Consider the following 18,738-nt stretch of genomic DNA (forward strand, 5'->3'; position numbering starts at 1 on the left):
TCTCTTTGAATGCTACAGTTTTTTATACAGTTAATTAGTCCATCAATTTATGGAAACTAAAAACAATGTGATATCAGGGGAAAAAACATTGACCAACAACAATAGAATAGAATAGAATTACTTTATTCATCCCAGCAGGGAAATTATTTCGCAGTTACAGCAGCATAGAGACAAGACACACACCAACCACCACTGAGTAGCAATGTAGACAAGATAAAATAAAAATAAAATATGACATGCTGTCAATATAAAAGCAGCTTAGAGCAGTCCTTGCAAAGATTCATAAAATGCAGATACAGTATGTATATGTAAATATATGTACAGCAAGTGTGCCACAGTGCAGTTGTGCGAAATTGGACTGATTAGTGCAGAACAATGATTTAGCTTTTATTGTACAGTGAGATGGCATGTGGCAGGAAGGATTTCCTGTATCTGTCCCTATGACAGCAGAGCTGGAGCAGCCTATGTGAGAAGGTGCTCCGCTGTCTGTCCACTATGTGGTGGAGAGGGTGCTGATTATTGTCCAGAATAGACAAAACCTTCTTCAGTGTCCTCCTCTCCACCACAGTTTCCAGGGACTCCAGCCTTAGTCCCAGTACAGAGCCAGCTTTCCAATACAAAGCAAAATTATATCATGCATAGTATTTATCAATCTAAAAATCAATCAAAAATAAAAACAGAAGTAAACTGAAACATACGTTAAAAGTACAATTACAGTATAGTCAGATATCTACATGTACTTGACAGACATAAGTGTAATTAAATTTGTAATTATTCTTTGGACAAGAAGAATTACAAATTCTTCTTGTCCACAGCAGATCATTACAGCTAAAATCTATACATGATAATTAATTTGCATGTTCTAGTAAAATGCTAACATTACTCCCAGCAAACCCATACTGTAGGTCCAAAGCATTCCAGACTGTAATGGACTTTCAAAGCCATTTAGTAGGTACTCAACTCGAGACCAAGATCCATTATTAGGCAATGGATGTACACCTAAAGTCCAGCACATCAGGTTGTAGACATCCACTGCTCTAATTGGAGCTGCTCGAACATTCTTCTTGAAGTCTGGGTAGACAAAGAAAATATATTTAGATCTCTGCTTTATATTTCCCCTGCCAGTTTAAACACACTTTCATAAGAACCTGACAAAGCACCAACATACATTTCCTGTTCCAAATGTACATCTTGTATTTTTTTGTAAATCTTTTTATTGATTTTATAGATTTTCAATATGAAAAAAAGCACACCATAGTCACCTCCCAAAAAAAAACACAACAGTGGGAGGACATAAGATAACAGGGGGTATTCCATAGCATATCCATAAAATACTGCATATTATTTAAATTTATCCATCAAGCTAGTACTGGTTGTCAAATATCATAAAATAGACTTTCTTGGTTAGTCAAGGTAAATCTGATTTTCTCCAGATTGTTATGCATATATGATTTTGTGTCTTTCCTCTATCTCTTATCTGCTCACATGCACACTGCTGCACGCTTACATAGCCATAACATATAAGACTGGCGACAGTCACACAAACAAAACTGATCAAAGCAGGCCAACACCTCTTAGAGAGGATGCAGAATGAGGAAAAGATAAAAGCAGATCTTGCGTTACAAGCTTTAATGTGTGCTTAGTGGAGCCCAACTGGACAGTGAATGTCACTCTGTATCTATTTCTTTTATATGACATGTAACATTTTATCATTTTTGGCATTAAATTTTTTTTTATACTTCTAGGTAGTGACTCTGAGGGGTAATGGTCTGGTCTGGTCCCAGAACTGTTAAACGGATTGTTGCATGGAACAGAAAAAGGGTGCAAAAATAAACAACCGGGGGCTTGTCCAAATCTGTTTCCAGGTTCCTGAGACCAGGGCTCCCTTCTCAAAGAAATCCCAGACCATGATGTCCAAAAATGGAGTTTGTTGTGTGCACAACTAAACTGGTAGGCAGTATGTTTTTCTGCTAGTAAGATATTTTGAGAACAAAGTGGATTTAGAGATCAAAGTGCACTTTTTACACCTGGGCTGGTGTAAAAAGTGCACTTTGATCTCAAAATGTTTTACTGCAAAGCTTGATTCTTGCTCACCCTTTCCTGCCTTTTTGTCCATAAAGTACAGGGGGACATTCAGTTAGTGTATCTTATCTTTGGTAAGCGGTAAATGGTAAAACAGTAAGCGGTGGATGAAATTATTGAAGAGTGTATTGTTGAGAACCATGTTTAGAAGATTAATTAGGTCATTTGGGCCTGTCAAATCAGAGTGTTTACAAGTGCAAAATAGACACTCTGTTTTGAAAAGGTCACTTCCTTCAGCTGTAGATTAAAAACAACTGTTTCGAACCAATTAATTGGGAAATTTAATTGCTGAGTAATCATCTAAACTCTTGCATAAACACAAGAGTTACAGCTATCAAAAGAAATAACCACCAGACCTTTACGTTTTTTCTTGAAAAGATACAAGAATTTAAGGATACTCTGAACTACACAAAAATAGTTCTACTTGATTTAAATGTATTTTCTATTTTCAAACTGCAAGAATTTGTAAACAAATATGATTTGAAGACAAAATTTGAAATGCAATACAAGTAATGATTCTCACTTTGAATTTTATTTAGATATACGATTTAAAAACTGAACATTTAAGGCTCTTAACTTAATGACTTGTGATATGATAAGTCAGAGTAACCCAAGATTTCCTTAACTTTTCTAGAGAAGAACTTGTCACAACTCTTGAGTCTTTCTAGAGTCACAACTTTGAGTTGTGACTGGTTACTACTTGTATTTGGGTCCACTGGACCCTAATATGAAATAGTTTGTAAATAGGTTGAGGCATTTACAAACCATCTGAATCGACACCTTTGGTGGAGAGAAGCAGTGGTTTTACTTTGAGGGCTTTCTGAATGACAGAGGTGCAAGTCCGTATGTCATGGTCCTGCACCATGCCATATGGTCAAGGTTCAGGACCATGACATCTGTATTCTGAAATGCAGATGGAATGGTAATCAAGAGCTTTGCTTTTTGGCTTGGCTCTTTTCTGTGCTGGCATTACAGCAGGAAAAGCCCAAGTGAGTCTGTCCATCTCCCTCTCGATACCACCATCACTCATAAATAAAAAGATGGAGCAGTCAATTTTTCTTAAAGGAGCCAACTGTCATCCCAATCCCGAAGAGTTCTTTTTTTCTCTTATATTATAGAAAATCTTGTGTTTTTGTCTCTTTTAGGCAAATGTATCTTTTGTTACTGTGTTCACTTAAAAGTGGTGTAAAAAGATGTCACTAGATCACAAATAAAACAAAATACCATACTAAAATTAATTTACCTGGTCCTACCGCCAAGAAAAAGCCTCTCATGTCAAGAAACTCGTTATCATAACCATGCCAGCCATTTTGCCAAGCTGATGCCTCTCCTGAGTCATTTTTCCAGTAGGGTAGTGTTGTCTTGTTCTGCAGAGAACACCAATAAATACTGATGACATGAGACATAACAAGCTTTCAGACAAAGTAAACAGCATGTTACATAATAATATTTACAGAATGTATGTGCAGAATACATAATACCACTCTTTACTGAAAAAAAAATGAAAGATGTTTCAGTTTTGCCTACATAATTTTAAAATTAAATCAGACTAAACCTTTCTTGTTTAAGCTTAGCTAGAATGATCAAAATGATTATTTTTTAAAATTATTTTTAGATCAGTTACAACACAAAGAACAGAAACAGAATTCCGTGCTGCCTCCCACATACACATACAAAAGAACCAAAAAAACCAAAACAACTATAACAAAATACCCCACATGAATAAGAGATGAGGAGTTATTAGTCTTTTCCTCCAGTCCATGTCACCTCACAACCACTAAGACAAAAAAAAAAAAACTCCAGCAAGAATAAATAGAGCAGTAAAACAAAATAATAAAAAACTAAAATCTTAGGGATTAAGTAGGAAAGACTCAAGTGGACCTCAAAGCTTCAAAAATGTGTGTGATTTGTGGTTAAGATCATGAGTCAGTTTTTCCAAAGGAAGGATGACAGATATCTGTATATTTATATTTGTGGATTACAATCCACAAATTCACTGTGAATGTGCATCCAAATGGTTAGGGGTAACATTTCAGTTTTTTAACTAAAACATCCCGATTCTGTTCATTACTTTCATGGACAGAATTTCTAGGCGCAGCCAAGGTGTTGAAGGGATCCGTTCTGGTGGCCTTAGGATCGCATCTCTGCTTTTTGCAGATGATGTGGTTCTGGTTGCTTCATCAGGTTGTGATCTGCAGCTTTCGCTGGAGCAGTTCGCAGCCGAGAGTGAAGCGGCCAGGATGAGGATCAGTGCACTCCCACCTTCGTTCTGCCCTTGTTTCCTTCAAATGCGCCTTCATGTTGAAGGTTAAAGGTCATAGTGTGTCCCACATTCTCCACATCCGCCCTTTGCTCCGCCCATTTTGGGTACCATTTCTGCCCTTACACAAAGTCCACATTTTTAAGGACTTCGGCAAAATGTATTACCCACAATTCATCGCTGCCACAATTCACGTTTTGAGTTAAAAGGTGGATTCATGGCAATGTTTTGTTGTTTTTTCCAAGTCTTTATTGAAACTTCAAACAAAACAGCATAACAAGGCACACAGTAATAAAAAAAGTTTGATATGATAAACTGAGCAGAAAAAAAGAAGAAAAAGAATAGTCACAAACTAACTGTGAGGAAAGTAAAACAAAATGTCACAAATGCAAGAGAATTTTAAAATCTTAAATTAAGATTTTAAAATATTAGTATGAAGATTGAGCTTTTGTAATGTTGCAACGTTTAAGCATTCTCTTAAAATTATTTCACTTTAAAAATTTTGGTTATTTTTAGAAAGCAGTATTTGTGAATAAAACTTAGCCAGAGGATTAAATATATCATAAATTAACTCTTCATCCCCTTTTAGAAGACATTTTATTATATTTAAACTTAAAGATGGAATAGACTTCTTGTACAATATCCACTTTTAAAAATCTTTCCAAAAACATTAATGAAGTCGCAGTTGTATTGTCTCAAAATCTGAGCCACAAAATGAAAAGGAATTTATATTTATTTCGATTTTCGTTTGCAGAAAGTTATTATAGGAAAAACTTTATACATAATTAGGAAATTAATACCTTAATTTTTTTGTGGGAGTGGAATAGAAAGCTATTTGGTTCTTATTTTATTTAGCGATATCATAGAGTAGAGGGGAAGAAAATTGATGTAACAGTTTCTTATGAATTTCTTGTGACATTTTTGTCTATAAAGTCACAACATTCATAGTTTCTTTTAAAAATGACATTTTAGTTCCATTAGTCCTTTTCTTTTTTCAGTTTTATATTACATAAGAAGCCATATACGTAAAGTATAAAAAGTATAACGTTAGTTGTTCCAAAAAAAAGCATGTTATAGTACAATTAGTACGCCTTAAATTGTGATTTACTACAATTGCATTAGTACTAAAATACACCAAGTACAAAATTAGTTGTTCCAAAATAACACACTTAAACTAGAAAATTTCGGAAGAAATTTAGCCGGGGCCTGCCAAGGCGCGGCCGTGGGGTTCGGGCCCGGCGTCGTCGCGCCACAAATCGGCGTCGACGCCAAAGAACGCCGCGACGTAAGCAGTGGCACGCGGAGAACCGCAAGAACGTTAAGCGAGGCGGACGTGCATCGTTCGGTACGATTTAAAATGTTGTCGAGGCTTTTATTTTGGAAGTTTTGTTAAACTTCATTTCAAAGGGCCAAACTAATCCCATGCGTAATAGTCCTTGGGTTAAAATAGTTATATAATGCTCAAAACACAAGTAGCTGATGTAAAAATATTCAAGGCTTTTATTTTGAAATTTTGAGTATGCTTCATTTCAAAGGGCCAAACTAATACCACGTGTAACAGTGCTTTGGATGAAAAAGTCAAATAAAGCCAAAAAGAGCAATTACGTCATGTAAAATTATTCAAGGCTTTTATTTTGAAATTTTCAGTATGCTTCATTTCAAAGGGCCAAACTAATACCACGTGTAACAGTGCTTTGGATGAAAAAGTCAAATAAAGCCAAAAAGAGCAATTACCTGATGTAAAAATATTCAAGGCTTTTATTTTGAAATTATTATTATTCTCCATTTTAAAGTTCCAAAGTAATCCCATGTGTAACAGTGCTTTGGATGAAAACGTCAAATAAAGCCAAAAACAGCAATTACCTGATGTAAAAATATTCAAGGCTTTTATTTTGAAATTATTATTATTCTCCATTTTAAAGTTCCAAAGTAATCCCATGTGTAACAGTGCTTTGGATGAAAACGTCAAATAAAGCCAAAAAGAGCAATTACCTGATGTAAAAATATTCAAGGCTTTTATTTTGAAATTATTATTCTCCATTTTAAAGTTCCAAACTAATCCCATGTGTAACAGTGCTTTGGATGAAAACGTCAAATAAAGCCAAAAACAGCAATTACCTGATGTAAAAATATTCAAGGCTTTTATTTTGAAATTATTATTCTCCATTTTAAAGTTCCAAACTAATCCCATGTGTAACATTGCTTTGGATGAAAAAGTCATATACGGCCAAAAAAAGCAATTACCTGATGTAAAAATATTCAAGGCTTTTATTTTGAAATTATTATTATTCTCCATTTTAAAGTTCCAAAGTAATCCCATGTGTAACAGTGATTTGGATGAAAACGTCAAATAAAGCCAAAAACAGCAATTACCTGATGTAAAAATATTCAAGGCTTTTATTTTGAAATTATTATTCTCCATTTTAAAGTTCCAAACTAATCCCATGTGTAACATTGCTTTGGATGAAAAAGTCATATACGGCCAAAAAAAGCAATTACCTGATGTGAAAATATTCAAGGCTTTTATTTTGAAATTATTATTCTCCATTTTAAAGTTCCAAAGTAATCCCATGTGTAACATTGCTTTGGATGAAAAAGTCATATACGGCCAAAAAGAGCAATTACTTCATGTAAAATATTCAAGGCTTTTATTTTGAAATTTTCAGTATGCTTCATTTTAAAGTTCTGAACTAATACCACGTGTAAGAGTGCTTTGGATGAAAAAGTCAAATAAAGCCAAAAAGAGCAATTACGTCATGTAAAAATATTCAAGGCTTTTATTTTGAAACTTTTGTTAAGCTTCATTTCAAAGGGCCAAACTAATACCACGTGTAACAGTGCTTTGGATGAAAAAGTCAAATAAAGCCAAAAAGAGCAATTACATGATGTAAAAATATTCAAGGCTTTAATTTTGAAATTTTTGTTAATATTCATTTCAAAGGGCCAAACTAATACCATGTGTAACAGTGCTTTGGATGAAAAAGTCAAATAAAGCCAAAAAGAGCAATTACGTCATGTAAAAATATTCAAGGCTTTTATTTTGAAATTTGCAGGATGCTTCATTTCAAAGGGCCAAACTAATCCCATGCGTAATAGTCCTTCGGTTAAAATAGTTATATAATGCTCAAAACACAAGTAGCTGATGTAAAAATATTCAAGGCTTTTATTTTGAAATTTTTGTTAAGCTTCATTTTAAAGGGCCAAACTAATACCATGTGTAACAGTGCTTTGGATGAAAAAGTCAAATAAAGCCAAAAAAGAGCAATTACGTCATGTAAAAATATTCAGGGCTTTTATTGTGAAATTTTCAATATGCTTAATTTTAAAGTGTAAAACTAATCCCATGTGTAACAGTTACTGAGTTAAATCAGTTATATACAGCCCAAAGCAGCAAGTAGTTGTAAAGGCCAGTTCTCAGTCCTGATCTGTTTCAACTGAGGATAGATAGAACTACAACGATGCGTATTCGTAGTCCTAACCAGCAGCCAATAGCCTCTTGAGTTCCGTTGCTATGGTAAATAATGGTCTCAGCAGGTGTGAGCTCTGAGCTGTGAGCTCTCAAACACACAAGTGTGTTTGAGCAAACACACTTTACTGAAAAAAAGCATTGGAAACAAATCCTTCTTGTTCGGGAACCGTAATACATATTCGAAAAGCGTTTTAAGCGTATGACAGTTCAATGTGTCTTCTGCGATAGTCCCGAGATTCATATCTGTACCTCACTCAGAGCATTTACAGCGATGAGAGAAAGAAATGTTGTGCCCAGATATGAACCGAGGTCGGCTGTCACTCTAATATGAGCAAAAATGAGAAACTTTGGGTCGCTTAGAGGCAAATTGTGGACAAACCATAACTGGTATCGACGAGCCGTCTTCACTTTCGAAGAGATCACAGACGTATCTACAAAATGAAATTTGAATGGCATTTCTAGGTGAATTTGTGACGACACAGCAAATCCTCAAAAATAGGGTATTTCTAGGATTTTTCCCATTGAGTTATAATGGGGTTTTTTTCGTAGTTTTTTGCGAATTATGTCGCCATGTTAATCCCGAATCCCACCAAAAGTAATAGCTGGAATGGCGTGAATTTTCTGCACGTTTTGATACCTCTTTTGTAGGTGTGCACGCAGCGGTATGAGCCGCATTAACGGTTACGGATGAAAAATAAAGAATAACTAGAAAAACAAAATTTCTGAAGAAATTTAGCCGGGGCCTGCCAAGGCGCGCCCGTCTGGTTTGTGCCCGGCGTCGTCACGCTACAAATTGGCATCGACGCTAAAGGATGCTGCAATGTAATCAAGTTCAGATTTCTTTAGCCGAAATCTCTTTGCTTCCTTGTCTTTCGTTAGGCGATGAAATACGTTCATGTTTGGTTCGGTTCAGTTCTACTCTAGTGGGCAGACTGTACCGCAGCTGCTGCGCTACAGATATTTCTCCGCTGATTTTCAGTAAAACTCTACAACGGAGAACCTGGAGGTTCTGGTTCGGATGAACAAAATAAACCCAGATATTTTATGTTTTATTATTTGAAATTATTGATAGGCCAAGCATAATGAAAAAAAACTCAGATCATGAAGTTATTTTATGTAATTCAAACAAAAATTATAATTTACATCATACCAAGCTAATATTATGTAGTTCTGCTGTTTTTCACTGTCGGCACAAGACGGCAGCTGAGAGTATCTGTATCCGAAGCAACTGATTCAGTGAAGTAGCTTAATATGCTAGTTCCGGTTATTTGTGGCAATTTCTGCAAGTCACAATAGCTCTAGGTTGAGGTAAAACAAAATTGCCTTATTTCAGCTGATCAGATTGATGTTAACAGAGATTTTGTAGCCTAACAGGTTTCACGAAAGCCAGTTAGCAAAGTGCTAACATGTGAACAAATTGTGGTTCCATCAAGCTAGCAGCTACGCTATCAGAGCCACAACAAAATATCCCACAGCAGTCAAACTTTTAAAATCGATCACATTTCTTAAAGAACACATTACATTTAACAACTGTAAGCAGTTCTAATAATACTTACCTTAACCAAGCAGTCGGAAGCAGAAAGCTCTTCTTCTTCTTTTTGTTTTTAATGGCGGTTGGCAAGCAACTTAATGGTGTGCATTACCGCCACCTACTGGTATGGAGTGTGGATCAGGGCGCAACTTAAAAAAAAAACAACACTAAATCCTTTCTATCAGTTTAGTTTTCTTAAGAAATTTTATGAAATAACATAAATATTCATGGGGCGTGCTGTGGTGGCGCAGGGGGTTAGCACGCCCCACGTTTCAGTTAACCGCTCCCCAATCTAAAGTCTTACATATAATCCTGTTACCTTCAAAAATGTAATAACCGCTTTATTTATTTTGTGTTTAATTAATATCTTATTAAGTTTAAATGTCTCTATATCATATTTCCTAATTTATTGTACTTGCTTTATATTTTCCACAATTAATTATTACATGTTCTACTGTTTCCATATCCATACCACACTCACATCTACCTGTTGGATGTTTACCAATCAAATTTAAAGTTTTGTTTAATCCAGTATATCCAAGGCACAATCTTTTTTTTTTTTCATACTTGCTCTTTTCGCTTTTCAGACTTACAATACTTCATTTGAGCCAGCTGGGGGAGACAATTCTCTGTTTTAGCCAGTAGGGTATTAGGGCGTTTGTAGGAGTTTTCCCATTGAATTATAATGGGGTTTTTTTCGTAGTTTTTTGCGAATTATGTCGCCATGTTCATCCCGAATCCCACCAAAAGTAATAGCTGGAATGGCGTGAATTTTCTGCAGGTTTTGATACCTCTTTTGTAGGTGTGCACGCAGCGGTATGAGCCGCATTAACGGTTACGGATGAAAAATAAAGAATTATAATAATAACTAGAAAACCAAAATTTCTGAAGAAATTTAGCCGGGGCCTGCCAAGGCGCGCCCGTCGGGTTTGGGCCCGGCGTCGTCACGCTACAAATTGGCATCGACGCTAAAGGACGGCGCAACGTGATCAATGGCACGCAGAGAACCACAAGAACGTTAGTAAGGTGGACGTTCACCATTCGGTACGATTTAAAATGTTGTCAAGGCTTTTATTTTGGAAGTTTCAGTATGCTTCATTTCAAAGGGCCAAACTAATCCCATGCGTAATAGTCCTTGGGTTAAAATAGTTATATAATGCTCAAAACACAAGTAGCTGATGTAAAAATATTCAAGGCTTTTATTTTGGAATTTTCATTATGCTTCATTTCAAAAGGGCCAAACTAATACCATGTGTAACAGTGCTTTGGATGAAAAAGTCAAATAAAGCCAAAATGAGCAATTACTTCATTTAAAAAATATTCAAGGCTTTTATTTTGAAATTTTCACTATGCTTCATTTCAAAGGGCCAAACTAATACCATGAATAACAGTCATTGGATAAAATCAGTTATATAGTGCTCAAAACAGCAATAATCTCATGTAAGAATTCTCAAGGCTTTTATTTTGAAATTTTCAGTATGCTCCATTTTAAAGTTCTGAACAAATCCCATGTGTAACAGTGCTTTGGATAAAAAAGTCACATAAAGCCAAAAAGCGCAATTACCTGATGTAAAAATATGCAAGGCTTTTATTTTGAAATTATTATTATGCTCCATTTTAAAGTTCCGAACTAATCCCATGTGTAACAGTGCTTTGGATGAAAAAGTCATATAAAGCCAAAAAGAGCAATTACATGATGTAAAAATATTCAAAGCTTTTATTTTGAAATTTTTGTTAAGCTTCATTTCAAAGGGCCAAACTAATACCATGTGTAACAGTGCTTTGGATGAAAAAGTCAAATAAAGCCAAAAACAGCAATTACCTGATGTAAAAATATTCAAGGCTTTTATTTTGAAATTATTATTATGCTTAATTTTAAAGTTCCAAACTAATACCATGTGTAACAGTTCCTGAGTTAAATCAGTTATATACAGCCCATAGCAGCAAATAGTTCTAAAGGCCAGTTCAGTCCTGATCTGTTTCAACTGAGGGTTCCACTATAGATAGAACTACAATGATGCGTATCTGTAGTCCAAACCAGCAGCCAATAGCCTCTTGAGATCCGTTGCTATGGCAAATAATGGTCTCAGCAGGGTGTGAGCTCTGAGCTCTGAGCTGTCAAACACACAATTGTGTGTTTGAGCAAACACGTTTTACTGACAAAAAGCATTGGAAACAAATCCTTCCTGGTCGGGAACCGTAATACATATTCGAAAAGCGTTTGAAGCGTATGACAGGTCAATGTGTCTTCTGCGATAGTCCCGAGATTCATATCTGTACCTCACTCAGAACATTTACAGCGATGAGAGAAAGAAATGTTGTGCCCAGATCTGAAATTCTATTCAAATACATGGGAGAGAGCCTCAGACAGCCTCAGAAAATCCTGTCGCATGACTTTGCTCTGAAGCACCGTGACAGAAAACCGTACGATCTAGATAAATTTCGAAAACATTTTACCGGAGCAGACAGGCGTATCAATGTCAGGACCGATTTTGATACTAATCGTGCGATATTTGTGGGCGTGATGGCGATTTCAAAAATGATTTGGGTTGAAAAAGTTGTCTTGATCTCTCACTCTAATCAGCGAGAGAAGCACTCTAACTTTAGGAAAAATGAGAAACTTTGGGTCGCTTAGAGGCAAATTGTGGACAAACCGTAACTGTTATCGACGAGCCGTCTTCACTTTCGAAGAGATCACAGACGTATCTACAAAATGAAATTTGAATGGCATTTCTACGTGAATTAGTGACGACACAGAAAATCCTCAAAAATAGGGTATTTCCAGGATTTTTCCCATTGACTTATAATGGGGTTTTTTTCGTAGTTTTTTGCGAATTATGTCGCCACGTTAAGCCCAAATCCCACCAAAAGTAATAGCAACAATGGCGTGAATTTTCTGCACGTTTTGATACCTCATTTGTAGGTGTGCACCCAGCGGTATGAGCCGCATTAACGGTTAAATAAAGAACTATAATAATAAAGAGACGCTTGTTGGGTGTAGAGTAATAGGTTCCTGCCATTGCTTTGCATGGCAGGCCCCAACTAGAAAATTTCGGAAGAAATTTAGCCGGGGCCTGCCAAGGCGCGGCCGTGGGGTTCGGGCCCGGCGTCGTCGCGCCACAAATCGGCGTCGACGCCAAAGAACGCCGCGACGTAAGCAGTGGCACGCGGAGAACCGCAAGAACGTTAAGCGAGGCGGACGTGCACCGTTCGGTACGATTTAAAATGTTGTCAAGGCTTTTATTTTGGAAGTTTTGTTAAACTTCATTTCAAAGGGCCAAACTAATCCCATGCGTAATAGTCCTTGGGTTAAAATAGTTATATAATGCTCAAAACACAAGTAGCTGATGTAAAAATATTCAAGGCTTTTATTTTGAAATTTTCAGTATGCTTCATTTCAAAGGGCCAAACTAATACCACGTGTAACAGTGCTTTGGATGAAAAAGTCAAATAAAGCCAAAAAGAGCAATTACCTGATGTAAAAATATTCAAGGCTTTTATTTTGAAATTATTATTATGCTCCATTTTAAAGTTCCAAACTAATCCCATGTGTAACAGTGCTTTGGATGAAAAAGTCAAATAAAGCCAAAAAGAGCAATTACCTGATGTAAAAATATTCAAGGCTTTTATTTTGAAATTATTATTATGCTCCATTTTAAAGTTCCAAACTAATCCCATGTGTAACAGTGCTTTGGATGAAAACGTCAAATAAAGCCAAAAACAGCAATTACCTGATGTAAAAATATTCAAGGCTTTTATTTTGAAATTATTATTCTCCATTTTAAAGTTCCAAACTAATCCCATGTGTAACATTGCTTTGGATGAAAAAGTCATATACGGCCAAAAAAAGCAATTACCTGATGTAAAAATATTCAAGGCTTTTATTTTGAAATTATTATTATTCTCCATTTTAAAGTTCCAAAGTAATCCCATGTGTAACAGTGCTTTGGATGAAAACGTCAAATAAAGCCAAAAACAGCAATTACCTGATGTAAAACTATTCAAGGCTTTTATTTTGAAATTATTATTATGCTCCATTTTAAAGTTCCAAACTAATCCCATGTGTAACATTGCTTTGGATGAAAAAGTCATATACGGCCAAAAAAAGCAATTACCTGATGTAAAAATATTCAAGGCTTTTATTTTGAAATTATTTATATTCTCCATTTTAAAGTTCCAAAGTAATCCCATGTGTAACAGTGCTTTGGATGGAAAAGTCAGATAAAGCCAAAAACAGCAATTACATGATGTAAAAATATTCAGGGCTTTTATTTTGAAATTATTATTATGCTCCATTTTAAAGTTCCAAACTAATCCCATGTGTAACATTGCTTTGGATGAAAAAGTCATATACGGCCAAAAACAGCAATTACCTGATGTAAAAATATTCAAGGCTTTTATTTTGAAATTATTATTATGCTCCATTTTAAAGTTCCGAACTAATCCCATGTGTAACAGTGCTTTGGATGGAAAAGTCAGATAAAGCCAAAAAGAGCAATTACATGATGTAAAAATATTCAGGGCTTTTATTTTGAAATTATTATTATGCTCCATTTTAAAGTTACAAACTAATCCCATGTGTAACAGTGCTTTGGATGAAAAAGTCATATACGGCCAAAAACAGCAATTACCTGATGTAAAAATATTCAAGGCTTTTATTTTGAAATTATTATTATGCTCCATTTTAAAGTTCCGAACTAATCCCATGTGTAACATTGCTTTGGATAAAAAAGTCACATAAGGCCAAAAACAGCAATTACATGATGTAAAAATATTCAAGGCTTTTATTTTGAAATTTTCAATATGCTTAATTTTAAAGTTCCAAACTAATCCCATGTGTAACAGTTACTGAGTTAAATCAGTTATATACAGCCCAAAGCAGCAAGTAGTTGTAAAGGCCAGTTCTCAGTCCTGATCTGTTTCAACTGAGGATAGATAGAACTACAATGATGCGTATCTGTAGTCCAAATCAGCAGCCAATAGCCTCTCGAGTTCCGTTGCTATGGCAAATAATGGTCTCAGCAGGTGTGAGCTGTGAGCTCTGAGCTGTCAAACACACAATTGTGTGTTTGAGCAAACACACTTTACTGAAAAAAAGCATTGGAAACAAATCCTTCTTGTTCGGGAACCGTAATACATATTCGAAAAGCGTTTCGAGCGTATGACAGTTCAATGTGTCTTCTGCGATAGTCCCGAGATTCATATCTGTACCTCACTCAGAGCATTTACAGTGATGAGAGAAAGAAATGTTGTGCCCAGATATGAACCGAGATCGGCTGTCACTCTAATATGAGCAAAAATGAGAAACTTTGGGTCGCTTAGAGGCAAATTGTGGACAAACCGTAACTCGTATCGACGAGCCGTCTTCACTTTCGAAGAGATCACAGACGTATCTACAAAATGAAATTTGAATGGCATTTCTAGGTGAATTTGTGACGACACAGAAAATCCTCAAAAATAGGGTAAAATAGGGTATTTCTAGGATTTTTCCCATTGACTTATAATGGGATTTTTTTCGTAGTTTTTTGCGAATTATGTCGCCACGTTAAGCCCAAATCCCACCAAAAGTAATAGCAATCATGGCGTGAATTTTCTGCACGTTTTGATACCTCATTTGTAGGTGTGCACCCAGCGGTATGAGCCGCATTAACGGTTACGGAAGAAAAATAAATAAAGAGACACTTCTCTCCGACAATAGTAATAGGTTCCTGCCATTTGCATGGCAGGCCCCAACTAGAAAATTTCGGAAGAAATTTAGACGGGGCCTGCCAAGGCGCGCCCGTCGGGCATGGGCCCGGCGTCGTCGCGCCACAAATCGGCGTCGACGCTAAAGAATGCCTGCGACGTAATCAGTGGCACGCGGAGAACTGCAAGAACGTTAAGCGAGGCGGACGTGCACCGTTCGGTACGATTTAAAATGTTGTCGAGGCTTTTATTTTGGAAGTTTTGTTAAACTTCATTTCAAAGGGCCAAACTAATCCCAAGCGTAATAGTCCTTGGGTTAAAATAGTTATATAATGCTCAAAACACAAGTAGCTGATGTAAAAATATTCAAGGCTTTTATTTTGAAATTTTCAGTATGCTTCATTTTAAAGTTCTGAACTAATACCACGTGTAAGAGTGCTTTGGATGAAAAAGTCAAATAAAGCCAAAAAGAGCAATTACGTCATGTAAAAATATTCAAGGCTTTTATTTTGAAATTTTCAGTATGCTTCATTTCAAAGGGCCAAACTAATACCATGTGTAACAGTGCTTTGGATGAAAAAGTCATACAAAGCCAAAAACAGCAATTGGATGATGTAAAAATATTCAAGGCTTTTATTTTGAAATTATTATTATGCTCCATTTTAAAGTTCCAAACTAATCCCATGTGTAACAGTGCTGTGGATGAAAAATTAATATACGGCCAAAAAAAGCAATTACATGATGTAAAAATATTCAAGGCTTTTATTTTGAAATTTTCAGTATGCTTCATTTCAGAGGGCCAAACTAATACCACGTGTAACAGTGCTTTGGATGAAAAAGTCACATAAAGCCAAAAACAGCAATTACCTGATGTAAAAATATTCAAGGCTTTTATTTTGAAATTATTATTAAGCTCCATTTTAAAGTTCCGAACTAATCCCATGTGTAACATTGCTTCGGATGAAAAAGTCATATACGGCCAAAAAGAGCAATTACGTCATGTAAAATATTCAAGGCTTTTATTTTGAAATTTTCAGTATGCTTAATTTTAAAGTTTAAAACTAATCCCATGTGTAACAGTTACTGAGTTAAATCAGTTATATACAGCCCAAAGCAGCAGGTAGTTCTAAAGGCCAGTTCTCAGTCCTGATCTGTTTCAACTGAGGATAGATAGAACTACAGTGATGCGTATTCGTAGTCCAAATCAGCAGCCAATAGCCTCTTGAGATCCGTTGCTATGGCAAATAATGGTCTCAGCAGGTGTGAGCTGTGAGCTCTGAGCTCTCAAACACACAAGTGTGTTTGAGCAAACACACTTTACTGAAAAAAAGCATTGGAAACAAATCCTTCTTGTTCGGGAACCGTAATACATATTCGAAAAGCGTTTTAAGCGTATGACAGTTCAATGTGTCTTCTGCGATAGTCCCGAGATTCATATCTGTACCTCACTCAGAGCATTTACAGTGATGAGAGAAAGAAATGTTGTGCCCAGATATGAACCGAGATGGGCTGTCACTGTAATTTCAGCAAAAATGAGAAAGTTTGGGTCGCTTAGAGGCAAATTGTGGACAAACCATAACTGGTATCGACGAGCCGTCTTCACTTTCGAAGAGATCACAGACGTATCTACAAAATGAAATTTGAATGGCATTTCTAGGTGAATTTGTGACGACACAGCAAATCCTCAAAAATAGGGTATTTCTAGGATTTTTCCCATTGAGTTATAATGGGTTTTTTTTCGTAGTTTTTTGCGAATTATGTCGCCACGTTAAGCCCAAATCCCACCAGAAGTAATAGCTCCAATGGCGTGAATTTTCTGCACGTTTTGATACCTCATTTGTAGGTGTGCACCCAGCGGTACGAGCCGCATTAACGGTGACGGAAGAAAAATAAAGAAGAAACTTAAAGAGACGCTTCTCTCCGACAATAGTAATAGGTTCCTGCCATTGCTTTGCATGGCAGGCCCCAATAATACTTAAAGAGACGCTTCTCTCCGACAATAGTAATAGGTTCCTGCCATTGCTTTGCATGGCAGGCCCCAACTAGAAAATTTCGGAAGAAATTTAGCCGGGGCCTGCCAAGGCGCGCCCGTGGGGTTCGGGCCCGGCGTCGTCACGCCACAAATCGGCATCGCCGCGACGTAAGCAGTGGCACGCGGAGAACCGCAAGAACGTTAAGCGAGGCGGACGTGCACCATTCAGTACGATTTAAAATTTTTGTCAAGGCTTTTATTTTGGAAGTTTTGTTAAACTTCATTTTAAAGTTCCGAACTAATACCATGTGTAACAGTGCTTTGGATGAAAAAGTCATACAAAGCCAAAAACAGCAATTGCATGATGTAAAAATATTCAAGGCTTTTATTTTGAAATTTTCAGTATGCTCCATTTTAAAGTTCCGAACGAATCCCATGTGTAACAGTGCTTTGGATAAAAAAGTCACATAAAGCCAAAAAGCGCAATTACCTGATGTAAAAATATGCAAGGCTTTTATTTTGAAATTATTATTATGCTCCATTTTAAAGTTCCGAACTAATCCCATGTGTAACAGTGCTTTGGATGAAAAAGTCACATAAAGCCAAAAAGCGCAATTACCTGATGTAAAAATATTCAAGGCTTTTATTTTGAAATTATTATTATGCTCCATTTTAAAGTTCCGAACAAATCCCATGTGTAACAGTGCTTTGGATGAAAAAGTCATATACGGCCAAAAAGAGCAATTACATGACGTAAAAATATTCAAGGCTTTTATTTTGAAATTTTCAGTATGCTCCATTTCAGAGGGCCAAACTATTCCATTGTGTAACAGTGCTTTGGATAAAAAAGTCACATAAAGCCAAAAAGCGCAATTACCTGATGTAAAAATATTCAAGGCTTTTATTTTGAAATTATTATTATGCTCCATTTTAAAGTTCCGAACTAATCCCATGTGTAACATTGCTTTGGATGAAAAAGTCAAATAAAGCTCAAAAGAGCAATTACATGATGTAAAAATATTCAAGGCTTTTATTTTGAAATTTTTGTTAAGCTTCATTTTAAAGTTCAAAACTAATCCCATGTGTAACAGTGCTTTGGATGAAAACGTCATATACGGCCAAAAAAAGCAATTACATTATGTAAAAATATTCAAGGCTTTTATTTTGAAATTATTATTATGCTCCATTTTAAAGTTCCGAACTAATCCCATGTGTAACATTGCTTTGGATGAAAAAGTAATATACGGCCAATAAGAGCAATTACGTCATGTAAAATATTCAAGGCTTTTATTTTGAAATTATTATTATGCTCCATTTTAAAGTTCCAAACTAATCCCATGTGTAACATTGCTTTGGATGAAAAAGTCATATACGGCCAAAAAGAGCAATTACGTCATGTAAAATATTCAAGGCTTTTATTTTGAAATTTTCAGTATGCTTAATTTTAAAGTTCCAAACTAATCCCATGTGTAACAGTTACTGAGTTAAATCAGTTATATACAGCCCATAGCAGCAGGTAGTTCTAAAGGCCAGTTCTCAGTCCTGATCTGTTTCAACTGAGGATAGATAGAACTACAGCGATGCGTATCTGTAGTCCAAATCAGCAGCCAATAGCCTCTTGAGTTCCGTTGCTATGGTAAATAATGGTCTCAGCAGGTGTGAGCTCTGAGCGCTGAGCTCTCAAACACACAATTGTGTGTTTGAGCAAACACATTTTACTGACAAAAAAGCATTGGAAA

General features: G+C 36.0%; 1 protein-coding gene across 2 annotated transcripts in view; it reads right to left on the reverse strand.

Moving 5' to 3' along the window:
* Window positions 1-438: 438 nt before the first annotated feature.
* enpp6 (ectonucleotide pyrophosphatase/phosphodiesterase 6) overlaps window positions 439-18,738 on the reverse strand; it is a 38,278-nt gene continuing 19,978 nt past the window's right edge. For both annotated transcript variants that reach the window (XM_023328885.1, XM_023328884.1), the window contains 2 exons: window positions 3,326-3,449; window positions 439-1,071 (listed from right to left, as the gene is read on the reverse strand). In XM_023328885.1, the coding sequence (XP_023184653.1) occupies window positions 863-1,071; window positions 3,326-3,449 (333 nt within the window). In that variant the 3' untranslated portion in view covers window positions 439-862. The remainder of the gene's footprint in view (window positions 1,072-3,325; window positions 3,450-18,738) is intronic.

This window comes from Xiphophorus maculatus, chromosome 23, assembly GCF_002775205.1.
Source record: "Xiphophorus maculatus strain JP 163 A chromosome 23, X_maculatus-5.0-male, whole genome shotgun sequence".
Taxonomy (NCBI): domain Eukaryota; kingdom Metazoa; phylum Chordata; class Actinopteri; order Cyprinodontiformes; family Poeciliidae; genus Xiphophorus; species Xiphophorus maculatus.